At 47.1% G+C, this 15,987-nt stretch overlaps 1 protein-coding gene and 1 long non-coding RNA gene across 11 annotated transcripts in view; both read right to left on the bottom strand.

Moving 5' to 3' along the window:
- The window catches only part of LOC310826295, a 324,400-nt gene that overhangs the window by 12,869 nt on the left and 295,544 nt on the right, over positions 1–15,987 (bottom strand). The gene's annotated exons all lie outside the window — the stretch shown is intronic.
- The window catches only part of PODXL (podocalyxin like), an 81,741-nt gene that overhangs the window by 12,869 nt on the left and 52,885 nt on the right, over positions 1–15,987 (bottom strand). For all 4 annotated transcript variants that reach the window (XR_014555629.1, XR_014555630.1, XM_083700633.1 and 1 more), the window contains exons 2-6: positions 13,941–14,396; positions 13,038–13,360; positions 12,599–12,670; positions 2,842–2,998; positions 1,213–1,274 (exon numbers count right to left, since the gene is read on the bottom strand). Coding sequence is in view for 2 of the 4 variants with exons in the window: in XM_083700633.1 (XP_083556759.1) it covers positions 1,213–1,274; positions 2,842–2,998; positions 12,599–12,670; positions 13,038–13,360; positions 13,941–14,396 (1,070 nt within the window). In the remaining 2 variants the exon portion in view is untranslated. The remainder of the gene's footprint in view (positions 1–1,212; positions 1,275–2,841; positions 2,999–12,598; positions 12,671–13,037; positions 13,361–13,940; positions 14,397–15,987) is intronic.

Genomic DNA, 15,987 nt, shown 5'->3' with positions numbered 1-15,987 from the left:
TCAGGCTGATCATCTGACTTAGAAGATGAGATGACTGAAGGGAAGTTACTGTGTTCGTCACAGTTTTTTAAAAAAAGGTCTATTGTGGTTGCTCACACAATAACCCCATCAAGACTCTCCACTCTGCCAGCTGCGTTTCCTTGACCAGCAGGAAGGGACAGAATGTGCCTTGTTCCCAGGGCATCCTGGCCCAGGAAATGCAAACTTGATGGAGGGGGTCTGCTGTGGTTGCTGCATGAGCAGTTGCAATGGGTGCAGCAGTGAAGAGCGTTGGACTGGGACTTGGGGAGACCTGTGTTCAAATTGACACTCAGCCCTGAAGCTCAGTTGGTGACCTGGGGCCAGGCACTGCCTCTCGGACTAACCCACCCCGCAGGACAAAATGACTGGAGCGAGAGAGCACTTTGCACTTCTGGGAAAAAACTGGGATGCAAACGTATTAAATAAGGCTCTTTTTCATTTTTAAGTGTGTGTGGAGAGGAGGGGAGAAACGCCATTGGGTGTTATTCAACTAAGTTTTGCTCAAGTGTAGGCCCACTGAAATTGACAAACATGAGCTAGGTCCATTAATTTCACAGGGCTTAAAAAGGTAAAGGGACCCCTGACTATTAGGTCCAGTTGTGACCGACTCTGGGGTTGCGGCGCTTATCTCGCTTTATTGGCCAAGGGAGCCGGCGTACAGCTTCCGGGTCATGTGGCCAGCATGACTAAGCCGCACCCCAGAAATGATCTCTTTCAGCTTCTGCCTTCTGGAAGAAGGTACAGGGTTATAAAGACTAGGACTAGCCGCCTGAGAAACAGTTTCTACCCAAATGCAATTTTGATTTTAAACGCAGTGTAAGGTCTCTGTGGGAGTATATTGTATTTAATTATGGGGTATCAGAGTTTTTAGGGGGCTAACCAGGCTGGGATAGCTGGGATAGCAGGCTTGTTGGTTTCTGAATGTCTGATGTAGATTTTTCGTTGTTCTGTAGAGAACAATGACAATAAAGATTATCGTATCGTATCTGGGCAACTGCTTTGCTTCCATGCCTCCTTCAGAGAATCACTCAGCAAAGCATTCTTCATCCTAACACACCTTGAAGGGCTGTCCTTGAACCCCAGTTGGCGACGGCCAGTTGCCAAGCAACACTTCAAGCTAAAGATCTGAAGATGCCTGACTGAAAAGGCGACAAACCGAAGGAATGGGACTTCCGCAAACATCCTCCTTACCTTTTCCAGCTCTTCCATCTTCGCCGCCAAAGACTCAAACAGCTCCTTATCCGCAGAGTTTGCTAACAGAAGGAAACAAAAGGTGAGGAGAATAGAAACTATTTATTTAGCTTTTTAAGGCGGTGCAGAAAACTGTGTGGAATAGCAACACACTCGGCTCAGTCGTTAAGAGCATGAGACTCTCTATCTTGGGGTTGTGGGTTCGGGTCCAACGTTGGGCAACAGGTTTCCTGTGGGCTGGTGTGGGGGACTCCCTGGTCCTGAATGGGGTAACTGTGTCCCTGAAGGAGCAGGTGCGCAGCCTGGGAGTCATTCTGGACTCACAGCTGTCCATGGAGGCGCAGGTCAATTCTGTATCCAGGGCGGCTGTCTACCAGCTCCATCTGGTACGCAGGATGAGACCCTACCTGCCCACAGACTGTCTCGCCAGAGTGGTGCATGCTCTGGTTATCTCCCGCTTGGACTACTGCAATGCGCTCTACGTGGGGCTACCTTTGAAGGTGACCCGGAAACTGCAATTAATCCAGAATGCAGCAGCTAGACTGGTGACTGGGAGCAGCCGCTGAGACCATATAACACTGGTCCTGAAAGACCTACTTTGACTCCCAGTACGTGTTTGAGCACAATTCAAAGTGTTGGTGTTGACTTTTAAAGCCCTAAACGGCCTCGGTCCAGTATACCCGAAGGAGTGTCTCCACCCCCATCGTTCTGCCCGGACACTGAGGTCCAGCGCTGAGGGCCTTCTGGTGATTCCCTCACTGCGAGAAGCAAAGTTACAGGGAACCAGGCAGAGGGCCTTCTCAGTAGTGGTGCCCGCCCTGTGGAACGCCCTCCCATCAGATGTCAAAGAGATAAACAACTACCTGACATTTAGAAGACATCTGAAGGCAGCCCTGTTCAGAGAAGTTTTTAATGTGTGACATTTTAATGTATTTTTAATCTTTGGTTGGAAGCCGCCCAGAGTGGCTGGGGAAACCCAGCCAAGTGGGTGGGGTACAAATAATAAAGTGAGAGCTGGACCACAAAGAAGGCTGAATGCCAAAGAATTGATGCTTTTGAATTATGGTGCTGGAGGAGACTCTTCAGAGTCCCATGGACTGCAAGAAGCTCAAACCTCTCCATTCTGAAGGAAATCAGCCCTGAGTGCTCACTGGAAGGACAGATCCTGAAACTGAGGCTCCAATACTTTGGCCACCTCATGAGAACAGAAGACTCCCTGGAAAAGACCCTGATGTTGGGGAAGATGGAGGGCACAAGGAGAAGGGGACGACAGAGGACAAGATGGTGGGACAGTGTTCTCGAAACTACAAACATGAGTTTGACCAAACTGTGGGAGGCAGTGGAAGACAGGAGTGCCTGGCATGCTCTGGTCCAGGGGGTCACAAAGAGTCAGACACAACTAAACGACTAAACAACAACAACAACAAATTATTATTATTATTAGACTGGTCTGCAACTACCAGGCAGCAGAGAACAGGTATGTAAGTTCCTAGTTCTTACTCATGGGAAGACATCATCATCCCAGTGCACTCCATATGTTCTGGACCACAGCTGCAGCCAGCACATCTGGAGGGTGTCAGATTAGCGAAGGCTGCCCTACGGGCTCCCAACAATGAATGTGGTACCTACTCAACACGGCCACCTCGAGGACAGCCAAGTACTTGGGGTCGTCTTTGGAAGCCAGCCTCGCCAAACACCCATCCCGGCTCTGGTTGAAGGTGGGCTTCACCGCTTTGCAGAGGACATTCAAGAGAGGCTCCTTCACGGCGCTCTTCTCCAAACTGTTCTGTAGAAAGGAAGAACAAAATTTGCCATGGTTAGGGCTTTGCCTAGGGCAAACTTGCTGGCGGCTGCCACCCTGGTGGGAATTGTTTCCTAACACGGGGGCAGCGTCAATCATGATCTTCAAAGCAGAGAAAAGTGTGGGGTTCACACAGAAACCGGGGCGGGGAATAAATGGAATGAGAAGCCTCCAAGTGACTGTAGCAGCTCTCCAGTCTCCTAGCTGCCGCAGGAAAATCTTCTTTCCAATGCATGGCATGAGAAGACTCGCAATGTTAATGCTGTGAGCCTTTCTTTTTTATATAAATATATTTTTTTATTAAATTTTGTGTTTTGCAATTTAAAATACTCATTTTACATCCTTAAGATATCAGTGACTTCCCTTTTTCTCTTTCCATGGTTCATTTTACATATCATAAATCCCTGCATCTTTTACAAAAACTATACCATTCAGTATTCCATTATTGCTTCCATCTAAACTTGTTTATAATAATAATAAAAAATAATAATTTATTATCTATACCACACCCATCTGGCTGGGCTTCCCCAGCCACTCTGGGTGGCTTCCAACAAAATATTAAAACACAGTAATGCATCAAACATTAAAAGCTTAATGTCCCCTCACTGCAAGAAGCGAAGTTACAGGGAACCAGGCAGAGGGCCTTCTCGGTGGTGGCGCCCACCCTGTGGAACACTCTCCCAGCAGATGTCAAGGAAATAACTACCTGACATTTAGAAGACATCTGAAGGCAGCCCTGTTTAGGGAAGTTTTTAATGTGAGACATTTTAATGTATTTTTAATCTTTGTTGGAAGCCGCCCAGAGTGGCTGGGGTGACCCAGTCAGATGGGCGGGGTACAAATAATAAATTTATTATTATTATTATTATTATTGAGAGACAATGGAGTGTGCCTCCAGGGGTGTTAACCACTGTGTTAAGCAGAACCAAAGTGACCTTTCTAGGGGGGAAAGGTCTGTTTTCCAGCGATATCTCCCCTTGTTCTTCAGGCTGCTTAGTCCAGGAGGCAGTGAGGAGTTCAAAAGCCGCCTCTTTTCAAAACCACAAGCCGGGTCAGGCTTGGCCTCTGTCTCTCCGCCTGGTCTCCTGCCTTTCTTTATCTGAAGCCTGTAGCTGGGAGATTGACAGGAATAGTAACTCCCACAGGGTCTCCTCGTGGGACGAGGGAGGGGCTCCTTTCTGCCACCCCTGCAAAGGTCGCATTTCCACCCCCTAAAAAAGGAATGCAAGAGAGGGCGTGGACCCCCACTCAGTATCACAATAAACCCGACTCTCCCTTCCTCCGTCCACATGGTAACAGCCTGGCCTCAAGGAAGCTACAGTTCTGAAATGGTCCAAGGATGCTTGTTTCATGTATTAATAATAATAATAATAATTTATTATTTATACCCCGCCCATCTGGCTGAGTTTCCCCAGCCACTCTAGGCAGCTTCCAATCAAGTGTTAAAAACAATACAGCATTACAGCATTTAACAATCAAATGTTAAAAACAATACAGCTGCTTATTTCCTTCACATCTGAAGGGAGGGCGTTCCACAGGGCAGGCGCCACTACCGAGAAGGCCCTCTGTCTGGTTCCCTGTAACCTCACTTCTCGCAATGAGGGAACCGCCAAAAGGCCCTCGGCGCTGGACCTCTGTCTTCAGGCTGAACGATGGGAGTGGAGACACTCCTTCAGGTATAGAGGACCGAGGCCAGAAAGTCAGAATGTAAAGTCAGAACGGATCCTCACCCTCCACTGCCTTGCAGAATATCTTTGGACCCCATCAGGCAGGCCTAGAAAGGGGTCTTGTCGTCTGGACCTCCATGCACACTTGCCCAGGCTTGCGCTCCAGGGAGGTGCTTCTGACGCACCGGTTTGACTTCACCCCCTGAGGCGCACTACAATGTCTCTCGAGAACCACAGCCTGTCAGACGTATCAATTAGTGGCAACTGAGATGCCAATTGATCCTACAATGACAGTGAAGCGAGGGAGAAGAGGAGTTTGGATTTGATATCCCGCTTTATCACTACCTGAAGGAGTCTCAAAGCGGCTAACAATCTCCTTTCCCTTCTTCCCCCACAACAAACACTCTGTGAGGTGAGTGGGGCTGAGAGACTTCAGAGAAGTCACCCAGCAGCTGCATGTGGAGGAGCGGGGAAGCGAACCTGGTTCACCAGATTACGAGTCCACTGCTCTTAACCACTACACCACACTGGCTCTCGATGTACAATATCTGGACACATTAAAAAGGTAAAGGACCCCAGGATGGTTAAGTCCAGTCAAAGGCGACTATGGGGTTGTGGCGCTCATCTCGCCTACCGGCCAAGGGAGCCGGTGTTTGTCCACAGACAGCTTTCTAGTCATGTGGTCAGCATGACTGAACCACTTCTGGTGCAACGGGACACCATGACGGAAATCGGAGCACACGGAAACGCCTTTTATCTTCCCGCCTCAGCGGTACCTATTTATCTACTTGCGCTGGTGTGCTTTCGAACTGCCAGGTTGGCAGGAGCTGGGACAGAGCAACAGGAGCTCACTTCGCAGTGGGGATTCGAACCGCCAACCTTCGGATCGGCAAGCCCAAGAGGCTCAGTGGTTTAGACCAGAGCGCCACCCGTGTCCCAGACACATTAAAACCCGCAAGGTTGTACCAGCATCACGTAGCTTCAGTTAATAAGAACATGAGAAGAGACTGCTTGACCAGGATAGCGGCTCATTTAGTCCAGCATTCTATTCTCGCAGTGGCCCCTTTTTGTTTGATTGCACAATTTCTTTTATTTAGCAGGATTTATACCGCTTATTATTATTTTTTTAAACCCTTATGTGGTTTACATAAAACAGTACAAACTAGTGATCAAGACAGACGTTTGAAACAGCAGATTTAAGATGATATTAACAGACAGGATTGTAAGTTTTTATATGCAGTGACAGCAGCAAGAATATTATTGGCACAAAAATGGAAGCAAGAAGAATTACCGACGAAAGAAGAATGGCGGATGAAATTGATGGACTCTGCAGAACTGGATAAATTAACAGGAAGGATTCAAAACCTGTGGGACCAGAGATTCTTAGAAGACTGGAGTAAATATACGAACTATTTGAAAAGTAATTGTAATGTACGGATTACGCTAGTAGGATTGCAAGAAGTTTTGTAAGGATGACTATTTGAAATATTGCAAGAAAGACCATGAGGAGAATTATTAGTTAATGATAATTAAGAGTAATAGAGAAATTAAGAAATGCAGAATAAGTGATAAAGAACAGAAAATCATCAGAGGTGTTGATGGAAGTCTAAAATATTGTATACGACAAGAAGTTATGTTGGAAATGATATGTTAGAAAAACCCCAATAAAAATGTATATACATATGAAACAGCAGATATAACAGAATACAGTGGTACCTTGGGTTAAGAACTTAATTCGTTCTGGAGGTCTGTTCTTAACCTGAAACTGTTCTTAACCTGAGGTACCACTTTAGCTAATGGGGCCTCCTGAAGCAAAGTTCTTAACCCGAGGTACTATTTCTGGGTTAGCGGAGCGTCTGTAACCTGAGGTGTCTGAAACCTGAGGTACCATTGTAATAAAAAAATAGATAAATGAATAGTTTTCAAAATAAATATATGCATAAATTTATCTGGGTAGGTATACAAAGAAGTGTTCAGAAGGCACCGACAACAGAACCAACCAAGGCAACTGCGTAATGTTAAGAAGCTGGGAGTTGCAAAAGATAAGATGGGACCACACTAAAAGATTGGTTTTTTTCTTTGCAAATGCAGAGCTCACTTTATGTGGTAGCAAGTTACGTCTGCGGGCAAAATGTCTGTGTCCTTCCTCCCCAGTTGAGGCAGCTGAAAGCAGAGCAAAGCTTTTTCTCCCTTTCTTTTCCTGGGTGGGTGGGTAAGGCCGAAGGGGGAAACCGATGTCCTAGATTGTTCACTGCTTTGTCTAAATATTTGGAGAAAGACTCCTTGGAGGTGCTAAGGGACGGGGACAGGACGCCGTGGCCTGCCAGACAGGAAGGAACGGTCCCTGGGCGTGGAGCGGCATTGTTAAGATGGATTGTTAAAAGGGGAGGGGGTCAAGGTCTCCAGGAGAAGAGAGCTGCGCCTGGACATTGCCTCCCCTCACTCAATAAAATAAAATAAAATCTAGATCATATCCCTTTTCCTTTCCACAGTCAAAACGGACTCACTGTGGCAAATTTAGGATTTTAAACAAAGCTGCTCAGGGACAAAATGTGAGGATAAGGACAAGGGGTTGGAAGAGGACAGGCTGAGATGGAAGGGGGTTTGAGGAAAACCAGGTTGGGGAAGGGGTGGGAAAGGTCTCTTTCTCTCTCTCTCATTGATTTATGAGGGAAAGCACTTTGCGCATGCTCAGAATTGCTACTACCAACTATTTAAAGGATTCTCCTGAACAGTGGGCGTTTTTGCTCTTTTTTATTTAATAACATTTTATTCTGCACTCTGTGCTTGCTCAGAATTGCTACTACCAACTATTTAAAGGATTCTCCTGAACAGTGGGCGTTTTTGCTCTTTTTTATTTAATAACATTTTATTCTTTTTTCCATACATGAAAGTTACATTTGTTACTCGACAATTGCCATATTTTCCTGTGTATAAGATACGCCCTTGTATAAGACGACCCCCCTCTTTTTTTTAACCCCAAATTTAAGAAATTAAGTTGTTTAGCTTTTTTGGGTGGGGGAGGTCGCTTCCACCAATCATTCGCCCGCCTGCCCACCACTGCCGATCGCTTGCCACAGCCACTGCCAATCGCATACCTCGCCGCAGCCTCCAATCGGCCGCCCAATTGCCACTGCCAATCTCCTGCTTGCTGCCACCATTAATCGCATGCCCCCCCCCCCGCATTCACTATCCATGAATAAGACGACACCCAATTTTTGCCTAATTTTTTCTTAGCAAAAAGCACCGTCTTATACACGGAAAAATACGGTATATTCCAATGCAACAAAACTAGAGACTTCCTGCTCAGCCAGCACCGATGTTTCTAACTCAAATGACATATAGATACATTTTAAGGTTCCTTCTTGTCTAATTTATTCCTCTCTAACATGTTTGCTTAATACATTCTGCTATTTTCTTACACTGCTGTGGTCCTCAGGTATGGGAAATAGCCTTTTTATATAGACTAGAAAGGGTTTCCAGTTTTCCTGAAAAGATTCTAAATTTGTCTCTTTAAATTCTGCCACCTCTGCATATTCCAAGATTTTCATCAACTGTTGTCCCTTTGAAGATGTTCTCTCCTCCTCTGATTTCTATGCACAGAGAATCCTTGCTGCTGTGGCCACATACATAAATGCTGTTGAAGCTTCCTTTGGGATTGCGCTGACTGGATGAGGCCAGTCCGGTTCACTCACGGGGTACCCTCCCCCCACCCCTTCCTCCCCCCCCAATCCACTTTGCACCCCTCTATGGCCTTTCAAGCATTGCACATTCTTTGGCGAGACTTAACAGGCCTGGACAATCTGAGCTAATCGAATTCCCACACTAGCAGGAATCTAAAACTAACATCCCTGCCCCAGAATGAGGTAATGTCACTTGAATCAACAAACCGAGCACCAAACACATGCTGAATCACACACATACAAACACACACACAGAGAGAGAGAGAGAGAGAGAGAGAGAGAGAGAGAGAGAAAGTTTGGGGTGGGGTGGAAGGAAGAAAAACCCCCACACTGACCCCAAACAGTCAGACGTCAAACCCCAAGCATGTTGGAGTTATAGCAGGAATTTGGTTCCTGGGTTTTCGGACTGGGTTGGTACATTAACGGCTCAGGAGACAACTCTCCCCCAGCAAGAAAGAGAGAATCTTACTGTGATATCTCATGTTATGTTTGCTTCATGTTACGTTTTTTTCTCACGGCGACCTAGAGCTACCGGAAGGGGTTACTTTCGGGTTTCGCCGCTTGCGCATGCACAGTAGTGATAAATCGTGCTTTGCGCATGCACACAAGCGCCAAATCGCACCACACACCTGCGCAGATACGGCACTTCAGGTTGCGGGCTTTTCACGTTGCGAACGGGCCTCCGGAATGGATCCCGTTCGCAACCAGAGGTACCACTGTAATCTGCGATTCCCACAAATTTAAGGCTGGAACTAAGCAGCCTTTAGCTCGGCTAAAGACGCACGTGAGGTACGATGGCAAATTGGCATAAGGGGCATTTGGTGATAAGAAACAGCTGGTACTAAGAAAGAGGCATACTTCACCCTCACCCTCCCTCCTTATCTTCTTTATCTATCAGGGCAGAGTTTGGAGGAGAATAAGAAAACTTCCAGAAAAAGGCTCTCTTGCAAATGTCCACTCCAAACCCAATTTTGGGCGTCACTAGGCAAACGAGGGAAACCATTGTAACTTTGCCATTTCCTGAAGAGAAAAGTATAGTGAAGGCAGGTGTCAACAGGCAGGGAGTTCCAAAGTGTTAAGTGATGCCACATGAAAAGACTGAGTCCTTACAAATGCAGAACAGGGATTATGTGACGCGGGTGGCGCTGTGGGTTAAACCACAGAGCCTAGGGCTTGCCGATCAGAAGGTCGGTGGTTCAAATCCCCGCAACGGGGTGAGCTCCCATTGCTCGGTCCCTGCTCCTGCCCACCTAGCAGTTCGAAAGCACATCAAAGTGCAAGTAGATGAATAGGTACCGCTCCGGCGGAAAGGTAAACGGCGTTTCCGTGCGCTGCTCTGGTTCGCCAGAAGCGGCTTAGTCCTGCTGGCCACATGACCCGGAAGCTGTACGCCAGCTCCCTCGGCCAATAAAGCGAGATGAGTATTGCAACCCCATAGTTGGCCACGACTGGACCTAATGGTCAGGGGTCCCTTTATCTTTACCTCAAATGGGAGCTGTTGGTTGGGCATATATTGGGCAAGGCAATACCTCAAGTAAACTGCGCCCAAGCCATTAAGGACTTTATATACCAATAGCAACCCTGGAAAAGACCCTGATGTTGGGAAAGATGGAGGGCACAAGGAGAAGGGGATGACAGAGGACGAGATGGTTGGACAGTGTTCTCGAAGCTACCAGCATGAGTTTGACCAAACTGCGGGAGGCAGTGGAAGACAGGATTGCCTGGCGTGCTCTGGTCCATGGGATCACGAAGAGTCGGACACGACTAGACAACTAAACAACAAAGCAACCCTATGCATTTACTAGGAGCAGGAACGCTGCAAACGCATTGGCAACAAGTGTTGAAAATGACCCCAAATGGAAGGTGTGTTTGTGACCCTTGTGAAGCGGAACTTGGAATGAGGCAAATGGGTCGCCTAAGCCCTTGAGGAATGTGTTGGGAAAGACCCAAATCCGGGTTTGGTTTTCTTCGCTGACCCATCCACCGAAATTGCTTCTCACCGATCAGCATGATCTGCAGCTGCTTTCAATGCGGGGTAGGACTTGGGGGAAGGGAGGAAAACTGGCTCTGTTTGCATTTTGCCGTGAACCCAATTTGCCCTTCCTGGAACAACACAGGGGCTGAAATGCAACTATCCTTCAGAACGAACACTTTACCGAAATTTTGCAATGCGCATGTCCAACCACATTTCAAGAGGAAGTGCGCATAAAGGTAAAGGTAAAGGGAACCCTGACCATTAGGTCCAGTCGTGACCAACTCTGGGGTTGCAGTGCTCATCTCGCTTTATTGGCTGGGTCATGTGGCCAGCATGACTAAGTCGCCTCTGGCGAACTGCAGCAGCACATGGAAACGCCATTTACCTTCCCGCTGGAGTGGTACCTATTTATCTACTTGCACTTCATGCTTTCGAACTGCTAGGTTGGCAGGAGCAGGGACCGAGCAACGGGAGCTCACCCCTTCATGGGGATTCGAACTGCTGACCTTCTGATCTGCAAGTCCTAGGCTCTGTAGTGCCACCCGCATCCCCTCAGATTGATGAAAATAACAAAAATGCATATTGCAAGCCAACGTGCACAGAAAAATGTTTATGTGAGGGGAAATGCACACTGAGGCATTTTTTTTTTTAAAAAAGACAAAACACATTACAAAACTGGCACCTATATGTGGAAAACTAAAATTAAGACTGGAGAAACCCAGAAACTGAGAAATTGACATGTTTGTCTACTCCAAGCATCAGAGGGTCTTGTTATCTGTTGAGAACAACCTGGGACCAAGGAAGGTTATTTTATTCATTTCTCCTCCTCCTGAGAGGGAGATTCTGCTCCTAAGAGAGGCCTGACGGAAGACACCCATTATTTCACAGCTGCATCTTTCCCTGCAGGGCAGCGAAGGAAGGTGAGGGAGAGGAAATTGCTATTGTGGTTGTGGGAAGAACCCCAAAACACCCCAAGTAACTGTGGGGTTCGACAGTTCTGGAGGATTTCACGAGGGTCTCTTTCAAAATGTAATTGGCCCTTGTCGTTAGCGATTATTTCCCACAACGGTTATGTCCCTGCGCAAATCAGGCCTGCAGACTTCCTGACTTGGCTGCCGGAAAAAATGATATCACAGCTGCCATAATGAGCTGAAAGACACTCACTGGCTAGATTCACACGCTTGCAACTCAACTCACAAGGGACAAGGGTAGGAGGGAGGGTACTGGAAACTAGGGGCCCTCATGACTGTACTTAACCTGCTGTCTATTTTTAGCTGAATTGTAGGACTAACCTGCTGGACGTTGCATCAAGCACTTTGCAGAGTGCACCCTGCAAACATTAAGTCTTAAAAATCCCAGCTGGATGGGGTTTTTTTAGTGGATGCTGACAATTCAGAGCTTGTTCTGGCGGCTTTCAAACCACCCATTTCAAGTTAAAATGTGAATCTATTCCCATATGCAAATACAATGGCTGAGATAGGTAGCAGGCCACTGTAACCACACCCAGCTGGACTGCTGCAATTGTGTGGCATGCGGGGCAATCCTTGAAGAGTGTCTGGAATCTGCAGAATGCCACGAGCAGTTTGCTATCTGGAGCGGCGAAGAGATGGGACCTCGCTAATTCAAGGTGCTAGCATGAACAGCTTGGGACCAACTAGCCTGAGTGTTAAAATCCACTCAGGAGGGTTTGCTGGTGTTCAGGCATAATCAGTAAGCTTTGTGTATTGATTTCCACATTAGCTGAACTTTTAAAGGTCACTTGTAATAATATGCATAAGGTTTTAAAACTGGATAGTTAAGAGTGTAAGATTCTGTGGACAAGTATAAATAAGCTAAAAAAATAGAACCAGGAGTTGGAGGGAAGTCAATTAAGATGTATGATTTTGATTGTGATGTTCTTTGGGGGTTTTTTATTGTATTTTTGTTATCATAAAATTAATAAATTGTATCCAAAAGAGAGAGGAAAAGTTGCTTTTTCCAGGGTAGTGGAGATGGCAAAGAAGGGAATCGTGGCCATGTGGCGGCAGCAGTGAGTAAAGTATGAGGCCAACAGGGGAGCTATCACAGCCTAACAATTTCAGGAAACTGAACGCTGAGCATTGTTTAAACTTGAGGGTCTTCAGAAAATGACGGCTCCAAAAGGGAAAGCACTATTTATCACCCCAGGATAAATAGTGCTTTTTTCCCCCCAAGGAGAGAAGCTCCATAAAATTCTAATCGTATGAGACCACCAATAAGAGACTCCTTGGGAGGTACTTACACATGGCGTGGATTGGTTCAAGGTCAAAATGATTGCCTGGTCTTCTGGTGGCACCGCTTTTTCACAGACAATCTAGGAAAAAACCAGACAACAAAAAGGCTGAACGAATTCCCATGGAATGGGGGGAAAAACACAGCATCTCTAACAAAAACAAAGGCTGTCCACAAATGCAAACCTCTGGCCTCACCCTCGTTCAGCTCTGCAGGGAAATAACACAGCTGGAGCCCAGAGAGAAAAGTCCTGAGAGCTCTTTACTGAGCAAGCGGAACAAAAACGGTGTATAATTTGAAGGGGGAAAGGAACGGAAAGGTTTCACCTGTCTTCCTCCCGGCCTTGTACGTAGCAGGGAGACCTTCAACCAAAGCACTCAGGGGGAAAACTCCCTCAGAAGGAAGCAGAAAGTTAGAGGATATACTGCTTTGGGCTGAGCCCTGGGTACCTTGGTCTGGGCTATGAAAGAAGTATCGGGAAGCGCAACGGGGGGCTGCGGAGAGGCTGAGGGGGTCTTCCTTGTGACTGAAGTCCCAGAACTTGAGCTGGGCGGTGGTGGAACTGCTCCCGCCGTATGTGTGGCTGTGGTGCCCGCTGTCCGCCCAAGTTCTTTTGTTGTCGCTGTTCTCGTGGTTGACTCGGCTTTCTTTGGCTTCTCTGTGGGCGTTGCAGCAGGGACAACGGCCTTGTTTGTAGATTTCTCTGTTGTAGAAGCAACAGTGGTGACACTTCCTGAACCTGGTGTGGTGTTGGCAGCGCCTGCACTCTTCCCTGTTTAAAAAGAAAAAAGCTGAGGTGAGGAAAATCAGCACTCCCTCCTAATTATTATTATTATCTAATTGATTTTTGATTTTTGAATTTTACTGTTATTCATGTTTTTATACTGTATTTTATGCTGCTTTTATAATTAAGTGTTTTAAAGTGTTTTAAATTTGTTGTTAGCTGCCCTGAGCCCGGTTTTTGAACTGGGAAGGGTGGGGTATAAATAAAAAATTATTATTATTATTATTATTATTATTATTATTATTATTATTATTATTATCAAAACCACGACTTCTATGGTCAGTTTTCTTTTTCACCCGAGAACGAGGCAGGGATTTTCTGAATAAAGCACCTTGCAGTGTGGGCTCACAGCCACCTTTCACACTGGCATCTCTTCCGCTGCACCTGTTGAACTCTCAGCTTGATGGGAGGACATTCCACAGGGCGGGTGCCACTACCAAGAAGGCCCTCTTTTGACGAAGGGTGGTATATAAATTTAACTAATAAATAACAACAACAACAACAACCACTGCTGCCAGCCAGTGTGGACAGCACTAGACTAGATGGGCCAAGGATCTGGGTACAGTACCTGGAGTGGCAGCAGCTGAACTGCCTGGCTTCAGAGTCGAGGCACTTGTCGCCACAACGCCAGAGTGTGGTGTCAAGGCCGCCGCTTTTGACCCAACGCCTGTCAAGGACGTTGTCGTCTCCCGGGGGGCCGCAGGTGTAGTTTTGGTCGACGCCGGTACAGTTGGTTTGGGGGTGGTTGCAGCCACTGACGTAGCTATGGCGACAGGAGATCCCTTGACCCCACTTGAAGTTGTGTCTGTGGGTTTATTAGTGGTCCCCGCAAGCGTACTCAGTGGGGGGCTTCCTGCAGTTGTCGAGACACTGCTTTTGGCTGTAGTAGCAGAGACGGTGGTCTTCAGGGTCGGCACATTTGCCGGTGGAGTAGCGGCGGTACTTCCGGGGGTTAAGGTGGTGGGCTTAGCACTGCTTGTGGTCGTCACCGACGTGCCACTCATGGTTCCAGCTGTGGTAGTTCCTAAAAAGACCCAGAGAGTTAGGCATGTTTTGGAAACGGTAAACTTGTTCTCTTTCCCCCACCCCCACAACCTTCTGAAGGACATAATCATCGCAAACCCCCTTTTACTAAGCAGAGGCTGGGTGGGCCTCTGCCATGCATGGTTCAGTCGAGATTCCTACAGAAGATCCTTGCAGGGTCAGGCCAATGCCCATCTAGAATCATGGAATAGAATAGAATCATAGAATCATAGAGTTGGAAGAGACCACAAGGGCCATCGAGTCCAACCCCCTGCCAAGCAGGAAACACCATCAGAGCACTCCTGACATATGGTTGTCAAGCCTCTGCTTAAAGACCTCCAAAGAAGGAGACTCCACCACACTCCTTGGCAGCAAATTCCACTGCCGAACAGCTCTTACTGTCAGGACGTTCTTCCTAATGTTTAGGTGGAATCTTCTTTCTTGTAGTTTGGAACCATTGCTCCGTGTCTGCTTCTCTGGAGCAGCAGAAAACAACCTTTCTCCCTCCTCTATGTGACATCCTTTTATATATTTGAACATGGCTATCATATCACCCCTTAACCTCCTCTTCTCCAGGCTAAACATGCCCAGCTCCCTTAGCCGTTCCTCATAAGGCACCGTTTCCAGGCCTTTGACCATTTTGGTTGCCCTCCTCTGGACACGTTCCAGTTTGTCAGTGTCCTTCTTGAACTGTGGTGCCCAGAACTGGACACAGTACTCCAGGTGAGGTCTGACCAGAGCAGAATACAGTGGCACTATTACTTCCCTTGATCTAGATGCTATACTCCTATTGATGCAGCCCAGAATTGCATTGGCTTTTTTAGCTGCCTCGTCACACTGTTGGCTCATGTCAAGTTTGTGGTCAACCAAGACTCCTAGATCCTTTTCACATGTACTGCTCTCAAGCCAGGTGTCACCCATCTTGTATTTGTGCCTCTCATTTTTTTTGCCCAAGTGCAATACTTTACATTTCTCCCTATTAAAATTCATCTTGTTTGTTTTTTAGATCTAGATCCTGGTTCCACAGCGGCCAACCAGGCATCCCTGTGAGCAGGACCTGAGCACGACAGATCTCTCTTGGCGTGCGATTTCCAGCAACTGGTATAAACACTTGGCTTACATGCTGGCAGCTACCCTGGGATAACCATTGCTCCCAAGCTCTAATTGGTTCATCTATTCAACATGTGAGCTAGAGACTGAAACAAAAAGCTATGAGTCAACGCACAGTCAGTGCAAGGAGAATCGTAAACCTTTTTTCTGTCTGAGGGCCACATGGACAAGCACCCAAGGGCCACACATGCCAGGGGTGGGTAGGGCCAGAGGGGAAAAATGGGCGGAGCAATGGATGCAAATATTGCATACACAACTCTTGGAGGATAAAGAGTGGTGTATGCAATATTTGCATCCATTGCTCCGCCCATTTTTTATCTAGCCAAGCAAGGAGCATGTGCACATTCCAGTTAGGCAAAAAACATTTGGGGTGCAAAGGAGGGTCAGTGGGGGGCCAGTTAGATGGGCTGGGAGGATCAAATTTGGCCCCCTGGGCTTTAGTCTCCTAAGCTTTGTGCTTGTACTTTGAATTTGATCCAGGC

This window comes from Podarcis gaigeae, assembly GCF_964106915.1.
Source record: "Podarcis gaigeae genome assembly, chromosome: 10".
Lineage (NCBI taxonomy): Eukaryota > Metazoa > Chordata > Lepidosauria > Squamata > Lacertidae > Podarcis > Podarcis gaigeae.
The sequence above is the reverse complement of the archived record's forward strand: the minus strand, read 5'-3'. Positions and strand labels throughout refer to the sequence as shown.